Source organism: Chiloscyllium plagiosum, chromosome 33 (assembly GCF_004010195.1).
Source record: "Chiloscyllium plagiosum isolate BGI_BamShark_2017 chromosome 33, ASM401019v2, whole genome shotgun sequence".
NCBI lineage: Eukaryota > Metazoa > Chordata > Chondrichthyes > Orectolobiformes > Hemiscylliidae > Chiloscyllium > Chiloscyllium plagiosum.
Genome location: NC_057742.1, coordinates 35,363,238 through 35,378,891, shown reverse-complemented (window position 1 = coordinate 35,378,891; position 15,654 = coordinate 35,363,238). Strand labels below are relative to the sequence as shown.

At 38.7% G+C, this 15,654-nt stretch overlaps 1 protein-coding gene across 1 annotated transcript in view; it reads right to left on the bottom strand.

Moving 5' to 3' along the window:
* Positions 1 to 4,079: 4,079 nt before the first annotated feature.
* LOC122540017 (protein Wnt-9b-like) overlaps positions 4,080 to 15,654 on the bottom strand; it is a 40,686-nt gene continuing 29,111 nt past the window's right edge. The window contains exons 3-4 of the mRNA XM_043675305.1: positions 12,662 to 12,927; positions 4,080 to 7,576 (exon numbers count right to left, since the gene is read on the bottom strand). Of these exons, the coding sequence (XP_043531240.1) occupies positions 7,103 to 7,576; positions 12,662 to 12,927 (740 nt within the window). The 3' untranslated portion in view covers positions 4,080 to 7,102. The remainder of the gene's footprint in view (positions 7,577 to 12,661; positions 12,928 to 15,654) is intronic.

The following is a 15,654-nucleotide window of genomic DNA, read 5'->3' as shown; positions in this document are numbered from 1 at the left end:
TTTGGTGCCTGGAGCCATGATTAACAGAGCTGTAATACCACTGATATCAGAAACATGGATATTAGACTCGTTGGTGCTGGTATCAATGGACCTACCTTGCATATGTAGTTACTGGTTTTCAAAGTGGTCCACTTGAATGAATTTTCAGTGGCCATGAAAAATGATCTCGGCAAATTTCTCAGTAGTGATCAAAAATATGTGGTCCCAGATTAGAAAGCTTTCGGGTTAAAGAAATGCCAGATGGGTACAGTTATGCAAAGCTACATAGATTTATAAAAATACATTACTGGGGAAGACTATTAAGGCAAATTATAAAAATTGATTCCAGAAAGGAAAAGGACACATTCATGAAATGGAAATAAAACAAAGCGCTGCAGATGCTGGAAATCTGAAACAAAAAAACAGAAAATGCTGGAGAAACTCAATAAGTCTGGCAGCATCAATAGAGAGAGAAACAGAGTCAATGTTCCAGATCTAATTCTGAAGACGGGTTACTTTTTACCAATAGATGCTGCCAGACCTGCTGAATTTCTCCAGCAATTTCTGTTTTTGTTTCATATTCAAAATATGGTGTGGTCAGATTCGCTGAGAAAGTGACATGGCTTATATTGATATTGGGTTTATGGTTCTGTGTCAATACTGGAGCTGATATCCTGCTCTAGTCTTTGTATCATTGATACTGCCCTCATCTGTCATTTCAAGTTATTAAAATGAGCAGTAGTCTGGGATCTGAGTTGGAATTGGAAATGTCAATGCTAGTGTCCAACCTGTTCCAGTTTTCTGGTATAGGTTCTAATTTTTAGCACTGTTCTATGTGTTTTGATCTTTATTCATTGCAATTGGTTCATTGTTTTCTCTTTAGGTCGTGAAGTAACAAATGTTATGAATTTGTAAAACAAGCAAACTAGAAATCTGTAACTTTGTGTGTTGAAGGGTGCTATCACAAATTAATGTTAGGTCTCTTTAGCTGTATTCATCTTGTTATCAGAGCTAGTACAGAAGACTGAGCCAGGGCTCCATTGGTAACAGACTTGCCTATGAGGCCACTCCAGAGATTTGAGAACATAATCTGCACTTGGACGCTGTACGAGACAGCACTGTATGAAATGTTCTCTTTGATTCTCTCTCAGCTGGATGTAAAAGATCCCATTTCACGCTAAAACAAAGGAGATTTCCCTAATGTCCCGGTCAATATGTTTCCTTCAACCAATAACTCCAAAACACATTAGTTAGTCATTTATCTCAGTAGACTAAGTGGATACTGTCTTAAATTCCATTAAATTAAATTAAAACCAATTTTTTTCATTACATTATTGTGGAAGGAGTGTTATTCTGAGCTTTTTATTTCCCAATTTTTCTAATTTATTTCTATGATTTTGTCCTTTTGAAGATCTATAACGCTGAAATAAAGAAATTACTTCTTTATTTTTCTACTTTTTTTCTTATGAATTTGTACACCAGGATCTGTACGTAGGTATCTTTGTACCTGAATGGCACCATAAGTGGTGACTTGGAAACTTTTCACTGTACTCCTGCGAGTACATGTGACAATAAAATTAATTCAATCAAATTATTCCATTGAGGTTTGTGAGAAATTTTTGTGCAAAAAATTGACTGTCACATTTCCTAAAATACACCAGCAATTAGATTCACTCTATAAAATATTTTAGGACAAACTCCTCTCTGATTTATTGCCATTACCCCCACCCCCACCTCCATCACTCTCTGCTACCTTGCCCCCAGCCCCATCCCACTCCCATTTATCTCTCCACCCCCTCGGCTCACAAGCCTCATTCCTGACGAAGGGCTCTTGCCCAAAATGTTGATTCTCCTGCTCTTCGAATGCAACCTGACCTGCTGTGCTTTTCCAGCACCACACTCTCTCATCTATAAAATATTTTGTACGCTACAAGGCAATTTGAATGTCCTGAGATCATGAAAGGTACTATGTAAATGTAAGCTATTACTTTTATCATGTTAATTGCATTTTTAAAAAAAAACACAATTTATCTTAAGATTTCAACAAACTGTTCATCCACTCCCTTAATTCCATCTAACATTAAATCCATACTTAGAGTTAAGGGACAATAAAACAAGTATCTTCCAAAGTAGTCATCAAACACCATTTTTATTGATATCAATACCACCAGAAGCTGAGAAACATTAGTGCAACTTGTTCTATAAATGTATGAAACCTGCTTTTCAACCATCAGGAAACAAGATATAAATAACAATATAGAAAAAGCAGAAAAAAACACACATTGAACACAAACATGAAAAATGTGCTGTTGTCTGCCCAAAATGATCCAAACGATTTTCTCTTTCTGTTATATAAAGCTGATAAATAACTTAAATACATTTTAAGATTTTATTTACCTACAAGCTGTACACATGAGGTAGAAAAATAATTTTATTTTCCCTTAGAGCATCAACAGATAAATTAATAAAGCAGTGGGTTCTGCCCCAGAATCTTTAATGGAACGCCTTTTTGTTGCATCTATGAAGTATTTCAAACAGGTCGTAGTTTTCTAGTTTACTCCTTTTCAGAGACCTGCAATTGCATAGGGATACATAAATAAGCTTCATCTTGAAGTGTTTTCTGATTAGATTAGATTCCCTACAGTGTGGAAACAGCCCAACAAGTCCTCATGACCCTCCAAAGAGTAACCCACCCAGACCCATTCCCTCCGAATGATGTACTGAACACTATGGGCAATTTAGCAAGGCCAATTCACCAGACTGCACATCTCTGGATTGTGGGACGAAACCCACATAGACACAGGGAGAATGTGCAAACTCCACACAGACAGTCACCCGAAGTTGGGATCGAAACTGAGACCCTGGTGCTGTGTGGCAGCAGTACTAACCACTGAGCCACTGTGCCGCTTTTTATTTCAAAAGCCTTTGGCGATGGAATTCCAACAGCAAGTTCACCAGAATATCACACTGCCTGCCTTTATGGTTCTTATTTTACTGCATGGAATCTCTCATTTTACAACAGCATGCTTAGCATGACACACTGCAAGGGAGCCATTTTGACCTGCCATATTCCATTTACTGTTTATTTCAATGGGGAATAAATCAACAATTTTCTTAAGCATCAGGGGTGACTACACTGCTTCAAATGCACTTGTTAACATGTTTGCAATCAACTCTCATTTCCATCATTGCAACATAGTCCTAGAACATTGTATAAGTGTTAAGGCACTAGGAAGGTGCACTTGTTGCTGTAGTAGTTGTACCCAAAATTTATTTCAAACATATAATATATTACAAGTAGTTCTTTTTTTTAATTAATTCACAGAATGTGGGCACTTGATCATCATTTATTGTCTATCCCTGACTGCCCTTGAGGGGGTGGTGGTGAACTGCCTTCTTGGTGCTGCAGTCCTTGGTGCTGTTAGGGAGGAACATGAACCATGTGACAGTGACAGTGACATCCCAGTGACAGTGAAGGCATGGTGATACACTACAGGTACCAAGTCAGGATAGTCTGTGGCTTGGAGGGGCATTGCAAATGGTAGTGTTCCTATACATCTACTGTCCTTTTCCTTCGAGATGCTAGAGGCCACAGGTTTGGAAAGTGCTATCTAAGGAATCTGGGTGAGTTGTTGCAATGCATCTTGTTGATGGCATTCATAACTGCTACTGTGAGTTCATGGGGAAAGGATTTTACAGAAATGTATCAAGCAGCCAGCTAAAACAAAGCATGCAGAGGAAATTAAACCATGCACACTGCTACTAGCTTTGATGAGAAAAGTGTCAAAATCTCCTTTGCCAGGCTCGAAGCTGGTCTGTTGGGTAATATACTTCACTCAGTTATTCTTCAGTATATCACAGGCACTTTGAAAAATCACAAAGAGTGTGAAAGCAGGCTATTTGGCTCATTGAGTCCACACCAACCCTCTGAAGAGCGTATCATCCCACCCCTGTAACTCCACATTTCCAATGGCTAAGGTACCTAGCCTACACATCCCTGAACACAATGGGCAATTTAGCATGACGAATCCACCTAACTTGCACATCTTTGGACTGTGGGAGGAAACCAGAGTATGTGGGAGGAAAGCCACACAGTCACAGGGAGAATATACATGCACCACACAGACTTTCACCTGAGGGTGGAATTGAACCTGGGTTCTGTGAAGCAGCAGTGCTAACCACTAAGTCGCCATGCTGCTCCCAGTAACTTTTCTCAGCAACTTGCTTCCACCAGCAGACAAAAATGCATCTTTAAATGCTTGGCAATGAAACCAAACATGCAATATGAATGTGCAGAATACAATTAATACTGCACTTGTCACTACGCCGATATGTGAAGAAATCCTTGTGAATTATTTTTCACATCTTATGTATCTCCACTGCATACCAAATACACATTTGTGTAAAAACACACTTTGATGCAGATTTTTTTTGATGTTACCATTAGTATTTGGGGCAAAGTTATTTCCTAACTAGGTCTGTTAGTAGAAATGCATCTATTCCAGTTTAGATTAAAAAATAAACTTTAAGCTTCTTACAATAGTCCGTAAAAACTTGTAAAATAAACATCAATATTTACATTATAGACATGCACCAATTACCATATCTTAAATAATATATCTTAATTTTCAAAAAGGCTAGTATGTCTCCATTCGAGATTCTCATTACCAGTTTTATCAGCTTGTTTATACCTTTGATGGACTCTCAACAGCACCTGAGTCTAAATGTGAATACAACTTTCCCTTTTCATTTTGAGTATTATTAAGTAAAAAAGAAATATTCACAATGTTGGCCTTTGTTTCTTAGACAAAAATAAAACATTTTTAGGGGCAGGGAAAGAATTGATGAAGCATCTGCAAATGCATTGCACAACGTACGGATCGGCTTGAATATAAGGAGACGTGTAAAAATGAGCAAATTAAGAGGAAATTCAAGCAAAATATTTTCACCCAAAGTCAATGCACATTGATTCTCTGCAGTGTGGAAGCAGGTCATTCAGCTCATTGAGTCCACACTGGCCCTCTGCAAAGCATCCCACCACCCCCTACTCCATCTCTACATTTCCCATGGCTAATCCACCTAGCCAGCACAACCCTGGACACTATGGGCAGTTTAACATGGCCAATCCATCTAACCCACATATCTTTGGGACTGTAGGAGGGAATCAGTACACACAAGGGGTATATGTCTAACTCCACACAGACGGTCAACCAAGGGTGGAATCAAACATGGGTCTGACACTGTGACGCAGCAGTGCTAACTACTGAGCCACCATGAAGTTAAATACATAATAGATGTCAATTTAAGATGGGGGATTTAGAAATGAGGTGAGAAGTTAACTAGTAGGGTTGTGATCAAGAAAAGGATAGTCTTGTTGTGCTTGCTAGGTCATTCCTAATTTTCTATGTTTGAGACAATTTGCCAAATGTTGTGGTTTAAGTGACAATGAAACTGTCAACATTTGCAGTCATTAAAACTGTGAGAATGACAGCAGGTTCCAGCATCTGGGTATGCAGAGTTCAGTGCAGAAATCTAGACATTGCTGCAGAGATTCCCTGTTCCATCTCAGAGTGCCCTAAAGAATTCCTGAGGATGGAAATCTTTAGAAGTCATTGAATTTACATGAACTTCCAGTTTTTACAATTTAATCTCACTTTAAAACCCTTCAACTATACTAAGCTTTGTTGAGTGAGATGTAATTTTTTTAACAACATGCAAAATCATAATTATTTATGAGCAACATCTCTGATCCTGATGAACAAATATCATTTGTGTTATGCAAAATTTCTTCATTATGATAAAAGTTTTAATGCTAATAAAAAATATTTTTGTTTTAAAGTTTATTTACAGTATTTCAACTTCTATCTTGCTCCCATGTGTACATCTCAATTTTTATTTCACTGTCTGTAAAATGGTTAAAAAGTGATGCACATTCAGTGCATTTTACTTCCTGTTTAGCTGTCTGTGAGAAAAGTTTAATGTCATAGGCCACTTAGTTTGTTTGCTGACAACCACTATTACTAAATGCAAAAGATCCACTGGAGTAGATGCCAGGATCAAATGAATGCCTGGAAATGTGAAATCCGGACAGCTTTCCTTAAGATCAAAGATAAAAGCAGACATTTCCCTGTTCACCACAAAGTCTGGGGCTTGATGTCCTACTTCTGGGAACAGAACTAGCCATTCACACACCGCAGCATGAAAACAGGATTTAGATCAAACAAGTTTTATAAACAGATTTTATGTTTAAGATGTGTATTTTCTTTTGCTAAAAGTTATACTATCTTGTTCTACATTTTGTAACTATTGATTATTTTTGAAAGACTGTGAGAGTCTCTCTTATGCAGTCATCACACGTGATCACTAACCAGGAATCTGTAGCCTCAGCGAACGTTATTCATTGTGCATGCATTTCATTCACAACATGCTATGCAGGTGACTGAGTAGCAGAACAGCTGAAAGAACACAGGGACAAACCTAGATAAAGGTTAATACTGTCCTGGGGGCATGTTGGTTCAAAACTTGAGCAGAGGTTAAATAACAGCCTCCATCAATCTGACTACGAGATGAAGGCTCCTTTGAACAATGATGGGTAGAGGAAGTTGCAGTCCCTCTCACACCCTGTATCATAGGAGGTTTTGTTTGTACTCTTTATAGGATTGGCCCAACAAACAGTTTCACCCATTCCCCAGCACTGCACCCACAATTTCAAAGAGAACATGTTTAAGCAGTCAGAATACCTTTGTGGGTCATTATTTATTTACTGGTCACTCTTTAACTGAAATGAAATGAAGGAGAGTATTCTAAAACCATCTTGTGTGGCTTCTATCAATTTGGCCAATTATACCAGCCAACACGAAATCCCAGCACACATTTTGGACTGTTCTGACAATTGGATAGATCTGGATTTCCCAAATGAAATGAATTGTATAAATATCTTCTGAAGTAAGGTTCTTTAAATTCCAAAAGCTTGCATTTTCAATAATGGAGTCAATGAAATTTATCTTGAACGTTTCACAAGTGTCTTTTCTGGGCTTATACGAGTTTGTCTCATTATTACAAGAGACCACAAACCGTGGTTATATTTTGTTATCCTCTTCTTCATTGTCTCATTTTCTTCCTGTTAGTGCTTGCAAGTGTAAATCTCTTCTCTTTGAGAACATTGCTGGCACTCCACATAACAGCACCACTGCACCTGACAGTGGCAGGGTCTATGCACCAGGAGGCTCTGGGTGTTATAACCTTGGCCACAGCACATACTTTCACAATTTGTCTCCTTTGAGCAGACCCTGCCCGCAGTTCCTGGAGAGTATTTACTCGGTCGACAGAAACTTGGGGACTCCTCGATGTAAACGAGATCTGTAGTCCTTGGGATGTGGTTCTTTATGGTGTAACTGTGCTTTTTGGGGCTGATGAGCTCAGTTTCACCTGTGGCATCATTCGTGATGCTGTGAACTCTAACAGCAGTTTCATATTTGAGCTTGAGAAGTTTTCCTGTTTCATGGAAGGATGCGAGTTGCTTCCAGCATGTTCTAACTGCACAGGACCCAGAGACACCATGGCATTTACAAGTGGTCTTCAAACCACTTTTCACAGCCTGAAAGATGGAGAAATACAGTGAGTAGACAAGGATATAACACTAACTTAAACACCAGCCATTAGAACCCTGTTCTGCTCTGATCTCTGTGCTTATTTATTTAAAGAGCTTCAGAGCACATTACTTTCTACTCAACTTTAGAATTAAAGGAGCAAAAACATTGTGGCTACACTATTAAATTCATAATCCATAAAGCTCAATGAATGATCTGGAGTTCAAGTCGCATAACAGTAGCTGAGATCTTTATTGTATTAATAAAACAAAAGGTTAGTACCTGCAATAGAGACCATCCAAAGCTGTCCTCTGAACCAGTTAGGAAGCAATTCAGTTAGAGAGGGACAACAAATACCGGCCTCTCTAACAGTGCCCTTCCTATGAATGAAGTGAAAAATATTCCACTCGCACAGCAATAAAATAAATGAATCTGAATTCTTTTGGAAATAGTCACACTGCATTCTGACCAATTAACTATATTAAATGAAAAACTGTAGCCACCTTCGCAAATGGAAACTTATTTCCACATCTCAAATGCTATCACGTGAATTCAGACAGGATCAGATTGATTTCTGTCAGATTCATAGAATGGAATATCACGGAACTGTCTTTGGGACCAAATTCCTGTCTTGGAATTGTTAATTGAATTATTCTCCTCCCTCTGATTAAATTAGGTGAGTCCATGTCAGTACAGATCATACATAAGCTGTTTGAAGGAGTAAGTTCACTTGATCATATGTTTTTCCCTAATTCCATTCTCCATTCATTTGAGAACTCCTACTAAAATATCATGACAATATGACAATTAGTCATCTTGTAAAACAGCAACTCAGAAATGCACACATCATGGAGGTCACGTTTAGGTAATGGTGTTGAAGGTGTGATAGCAAGTTGGCAGCTGGTTTTACAATTCTCTCTATTAATGGAAATAAAAATCATCAGAGGTATAAAATGGGCTGTTGCATCACAATTGTTCCTTCCACACTCTTGCATGAATGTAAAATGAACCCCTTGTCCTTTCTGCCATTTTTCTAGATCATGCAGATCAGTAAGACAAATAACCAAGGGTTTAATTTTGTTTGAATTTTACTAAAATAATGTTTGGAACATTTCCATTTAATCAGATTTTGCTTTCAAGATGAAAAATCATGGAGTGTCTCTCATCCAAATGATCCTTGTGCTCTCAATCTATTTCCCATGATTGAAAAACTACAAGTATAGGTTGATCAATGAAACCTAAGCACAATGTTATAACCTTCACCACACAATGAACAGACAGAGCTGAAAGAAAGCAAGTGTGACCTCCTTTTATTTTTGAGGCAGCTTTCTCTTTTTATTGTGGTTAGTTACAACACCAAACATTGATTCTGCAAAAAAATGCAAATTCAGTAGGACTAAGCCCTGAATTATTTGCCTCAGTTGATGCAGCCACTTTCTTATGGTTTCAACTTGGGGCCCTTATTTGAATCTAGCCACATGGAGAGCTGAAATTACTCTTGTTCTGTCAGTAAGGATCACCAACCAAATCAATCCAAGACACTGCCAACTCAGTTCATGCCAAAATACTGCAAACTTATTCTTAATTTGAACTCACACATTAACTGTGGAATCAGATTCACACATATCCTCGCATAATTGTTCTTAAAAATATACAATGAAGTAGCGGGATCTTTTTGTGTGTGATGTACACTTAGAGCAGTGTACACAGTGATCTACCCTACACATTCTGTGCTTTATCTGATCCCAAAGACCAGGGTGCTGACAGTAGGAGTCAAAAATCTTCCATTTCAACATTAACATACGCAGTCTGTTAAGCACAAAATGAACATCCACAAGTAAATTAATCATGCAACTTTGAAAATGTCACACATCTGGAAATTAAGCTCTATGAATGTTAATATGCAAATATCTCATAATATCTTTCTGTATTATATGTACAGAGAGTGTTTGTAATTCTTTAAATGGAAGGTGACAATGTAATACAGTCCAGACTGCAAGTTGTAATTTACATAAGATTTCAGAAGTTTTACTCTTTTAAATTTAGTTTAACCCACTTTGAACAAGTATAGCTTTGATAAGTCAGTATGCAAAGCTTATCCCAGTCAATAGTGGATTAGAAGAGCTTCAAACCCCTAAGTGACCATCTCTAGTTTCCTAAAAGCATTGCAATGCTTTACACTCTTTGCATAAACATGCTTTATCCTGACTAATTCCTTATTTGCAGTTCTTTGCATTCACTCAGTAAATACTCTTCAGGCGATGTTCCTTATCAGACTGACAGGTAACCTGCTAACCCCTGCTCTCAACCCCCTGCTATATTAGTACTTGGGTACCTGGTAGCTGCAATTAAAGTACAAAGAGCTTCGGCTAGAAGACACAATTAGCATACAAATTTAAAATTTTCCAATATAAAATTTCTATGGTTGCAAATTTAATAATCACATTAACCCGAAGGATTATATTGTACTAACAGAGCAGACTATAACTTTGCCCAGTAAGAGATTTGCTAGCTAGTATTGATAACCCTCAACAGTTAGAAGAATTGGGTGTTTGTCATTTTATTTTGTAAAAGAAAACTGGTTACAAATTGTAGAAACTTAGATTGATTGTGATATTATAGTGACTGATGAAACAATAGCTTTCTTGGAATGTTTTGCTTGTCAATCACAAATAATTCAACCTGCAGAAAATATCGAGCCAGGACCCTAGGAATTCAGCATGATTTACTGACTTTTTTTCAATACTTTTGCTTTTTAACACCATATGTCGAGTAAAGTTGAGACACGAAGCATTAAGGAGGCAAGCTCACACTTGCAATTTTCCTCCAAATGAGTTGTTTGCCTCAGCCCAGAGGAAACAGCAAGCCGAGCTTAGGTATTTTGCGCATATGGACAGCTTTAAAGAAGGGCAGGAAAATAATTTCCCAAACCATCATCTCCTTATACAGCAGCAATTCCTCATGTTCAAAAAGCTGGTCAGATTTTTTGTTTGTACGCTATACTTTGTTTCATTCTAAAGGTACAGCCTGTCTCAAGTTAGAAGTGAAGGTCTTCTGAATAGACACACGTGGAATGGAGCTTCGGATCCCAGGAACACTCACAACATTGTTCCATTCAGTCATTTCAGAACATGCTGATCGTTGGTATAAATGGCCATCTCCTTAATTCAGTCCATATATTTCCAAAGCTGCACATCAGCAAGTTTGTAAGATCTGCCCATGACGAGCACAATCAAATCAGCCTGTTTTGTTAATACCCCCAATCCACTGCCTTCAACATTCATCACCATTGACATACAGTGACAACAGGATGTATCAACCACAAGATGCACTGCAACAACTCACCATAACTCTTTCAACACCACCCTCCAAAACTGCAACTGTTACCATCTAGAAGGACAAGAGTAGCAGATACATGGGAACACCAACACCTCCAAGTTTCCCTCCATGTCACGCACGATCCTGACTTGGAAAGATGTCACTGCTTCTTCAGTATCACAAAGTCAAAATGCTGGAACTCATTTTCTGCTGGTGTACTGACATGATATAGATTGTAGTGGTTCAAGAAGGCAGCTTTCTCAAGGGCAATTAAATAGGGACAATAAATGATTGCTTAGCCATAGAAGTTCACATCTTGCGAAAGAATAAATTTTAAAAAGAGATGGAGGAAGGCAAAGAGAGCCTATGCCTCAAATGAGTGATTAGGGCGATGAGTTTCACATTATCACAAATACTAGAAACTAAAATTTAATTTTGAACGCAAGTGAGTATGGAAAATTGGGGAAAGAACAAGTTCAGAAGAGGAGAGTTGACAGTCTTTACAGAGACAGCAATAAATACAGAGTAAACTGGTCATAAATATTGCAGCCGTGGAGTATTTTATTCAATCAAAAGACATTGATTAGGGTGATAGTGGAAATTAGGGATGGACAAGAAATGCTGGCCTTGTCAGCAAGGTTCACCTCCCATGTGCGAATAAAAGACAAAAAATTGTAGTGAAGGAGGAAAATGGTTAGGCATTAAGATAGACCAAAGGGATTTAAAAAAAGTCATTTCCTGTATTGTACATTCCTATGTCCTGTTATATAGTCTCTTCAAGGATCACATGACAAATGTAAGTGCATGAGTAGTGCTTTTGTAAGTTGGCTCACAATGGAGTTAGGCAAGTGGCATGAAAATAGTAAGATTTAATGTAAAAGCAGGAATGAATTTCTGAGGCTCTATAAGGCCACATTTGGAGTATTATGCACAGTTTTGGGGCCCATATCTCAGAAAGCATGTACTGGCCCTGGAGCGTGTTCAGAGGAGGTTCATGAGAATGGTCCCAGGAACGAAAAGCTTAACATTTGAGGAAAGTTTGAGCACTCTGAGTTCATACTCGATGGAGTTTAGAAAGATGAGGGGTATCTAATTGAAACATACAGAATACTGAATGGCCTGAACAGAGTAGATGTTGGGAAGATGTTTCCATTGGTAGGAGAGACTAGGACCTGAGGGCATAGCCTTAGAGTAAAGGGAAGACCTTTTAGAATGGCGTTAAGGAGGAACTTCTTCAGCCAGAGAGTGGTGAATCTATGGAATTTATTGCCACTGACGACTATGGAGGCCAGGTCATTGAGTATATTTAAGACAAAAATAGTTTTTTGTGTTTCAAGAGGATCAAGGGTTACGGAGAGAAAGCGGGAAAATGGAGTTGAGAAACCTATCAGCCATGATTGAGTGGTGCAGCAGACTTGATGGGCTGTATGGACTCATTTCTGCTCCTATGTCTTAAGGTCTTATCACATAAGGAGGCAGAATATTAGCAGAGATGCAGAGCAAGATACTGTTCGCAGATGTTCCCAATTAATGTCCACTTGTAAAGTAAAATGTAAAGTGTACATTTTATCAATCACATTTTAATAACTTGTTAAACTTAAATTTGGATCCAACTTTTCAGAAAGGAGGTAAGAGTCTGGGAATATATATGATAATACAGTCAGGTCATTTTTCCTGATCAGAAAGTGATACACTTTTAACCTCATAGCTTATAAGGGGACAGTGATCTCAAAGCAATTACTTAACAGCTCGCATAGACAGGAGGAATTCCTCACCTTGATGCCCACATTGGTATTGTGCATATCGACCCTGGCTCTCAGGTCCTTGCTGGCTTTCCTCGGTCCCAGGAAGTGCTTGATAAATTTAATGCTGTACTTGAGATTGTCCCCACAGCCACCCCACTGCCATGCTTCTCTGTTTTCCAGATCCGGGGACTCATCACAGGTACAACGCTCCATGCGGCCTGAGCTACAAGCCTTGGCCAATGAATGTGTGAGTCCAGCTGAAGAGATAGCAAACAGGAAGGCAGTCTCCTTAAAACCTGAAAGTGAAGGATCAAAATTATTCGCACAACATTGTATGAAGTAACAAATAACATTCGAGCCACACAAATACCAAGCAATGACCATCTTGAATAAGAGACATTCTAACCACTTCCTCTTCACATTAATGGTGTGTCCATCACTGAAATCCCCGCTACCAACATCCTAGGAGTTACCATTGATGAAACTGACTAGAATCACCACATAAACACTGTGGCTACAAGAACAGGTCAGAGGTTAGGAAAACTGCAGGGAGAAACTCTCTGCAAAGCCTGTCCACCATGTACAAATTGTAAGTCAGAAGGGTAATGGAATACTCCCCATTTGCCTGGATGGGTGCAGTTCCAACAAGCGTTACACTCAACAAACTTGTCAGCATACATGACAAAGCAGCCCACTTGATTGGCACTGCATTCACAAGCATCCACTCCATCCACCACAGGTGCTCAGTAGCAGCAGTGTGTACTACCTACAAGATGCATTGCATAAATTCACCAAAGATCCTTAAACAGCTCCTTTCAAACCCATAACCACTTCTATCGAGAAGAACAAGGGCAGCAAATACAAAGGAATACCACCACGTTCAAGTTCCTGTCCAAGCCACCCACCATCCTGACTTGGAAATATGTCATCATTCCTTCACTGTCACTGGACCACAATCCTGGAATTCCCTCCCTAAAGGCATTGTGGGTCAACCTAAAGCATGTGGACTGCAAGAAAGTAGCTCTCAGTGGTTCAAGAAAATACCTTCTCAAGGGCAACTCGGGACGGGCAATAAATGCTGGCCAGCCTATGCTGCCCACATCACACAAGTAAATTTTTTAAAGTGGCACTAGAGCCGGCTGCACATGGTTGGGGTCATACTTCAGCTCATTGTACAACTGATTAAACAGGAACTGTAATCATCCTATTTGTCACAAATTTCACATCATTTAATGAGAATATTTACTGTGTAGTTAAGTAAAACAGTTAATCAGAGGAAATTTCAAAGCATTTTTTGAAGAGCCATCAGCCCCTGTGCACTGGGGCCCTGATCCAGTCCTGCCTCAACTTAAAACTTCTCATCCTGCGTTCCAATCCCTTCTTCAACTCATCCTTTCCTGCCTACATAACCTTCTCCAGGCCTTCAATACTCTGAGGAATCTGTGTTTCTGTTTCTTTTATCTCTGACTACTTTTGTGTCATCATTAGCAATCTTGCCTCCAAACATCTAATCCCTAAGCTCAGAAACTCCCTTCTTAAAGTTGTCTGCCTTGACCGCTGTTCTCACTCTGAAAATGTCTTACCACTTTAACCAAGTTGCCTGTCCTCAGACATGGCTCAGTGTCAGGTTTTGGTTAAAACACTCCTGTGCAATGCCTTGGGATATTTTACTATTTTAAAAGCATGTTAGAAATTTGAGTTGTTGTCTTTGAGTCCCAAAGCAGCTGTCAAAAGTTCCATTCCATACACAAATCAATGACAGAGTGAAAATGTTTTACAATTCAAAATTTTAAAGTAAGCCTTTATGATACAATTGAAACAAATCTTCATTACTGGGCTGCTCTCAATAACGAGGCACAAAGTTAAAAAAAAGACAAAAGAACACAGTGTTTTGGATAGACACAAATAGTGATAGTGGTTACTCTAAGATTTCGAAGACTTTGGGAAAAGTTAAAAGGATGACCACTATTTAGTTTAATCTCAGGTGGAGAATTTGAGAAGAACATTTTGCATCCATTCAAAATTCAGTTAACCAAGATTGCCCAGATAACTACACAGCAATGAGGCCATCTATCATCTCGACACAGCAACTTAACCCCAGTACAAAATCGAACTTCCTTCATTGCTAACAAACTTTTACCTCAATACCTTTCCTAAAAGACTGTTCCACTTGCAATAAACTTGAGAGAAAGAAATACCCCTTAATTAATACACCAGCTTACCTTTTACATGTTTGTACCTATGCACCTTTGTTCTACAGTCATTATTTAATTATAAATAAAGTTGCAAATGAATCAATTGCTATTCCAATGTCACTATTCACCTTCATTGTTTTTCTTTAGGGCATTAAGAATCAACCACATGATCTGAGATCAAAATCAAACGTAGACCAGACCTGATTAGATTAGATTAGATTAGATTACATTACAGCGTGGAAACAGGCCCTTCGGTCCAACAAGTCCACACTGACCCGCCGAAGAGCAACCCACCCATACCCTTACATTTACCCCTTACCTAACACTACGGGCAATTTAGCATGGCCAATTCACCTGACCTGCACATCTTTGGACTGTGGGAGGAAACCGGAGCACCCGAAGGAAACCCACGCAGACACAGGGAGAACGTGCAAACTCCACACAGTCAGTCGCCTGAGGTGGGAATTGAAACCGGGCAGTGGGTTCTCTTCCCTGAAAGGACAATAATGACTAAATTGGACTTTTCTACTAACCACCAGCTTTTGTTATCATTTCCGGTGCAAATTAGCAGATCCATCAAATTCAATTTCATAGCTTGCCGTGATTGCATTTGAATTATTGTTTATTTTTTGCCTAGTGCAGCCACAATGTTAAAAAACTTAATATTATTACTTTCAAGTAATGAACTATTAAATATCACTCGATAAACTCATAACATTTCAAAAATTAAAACTGCAAGTTCATAGAAAAACAAGTGCAAACACAGTTCATTTAATAGCAGACCTATTCTGGATGTATAACATTCCAAAACAAAGATAAACACTTGCA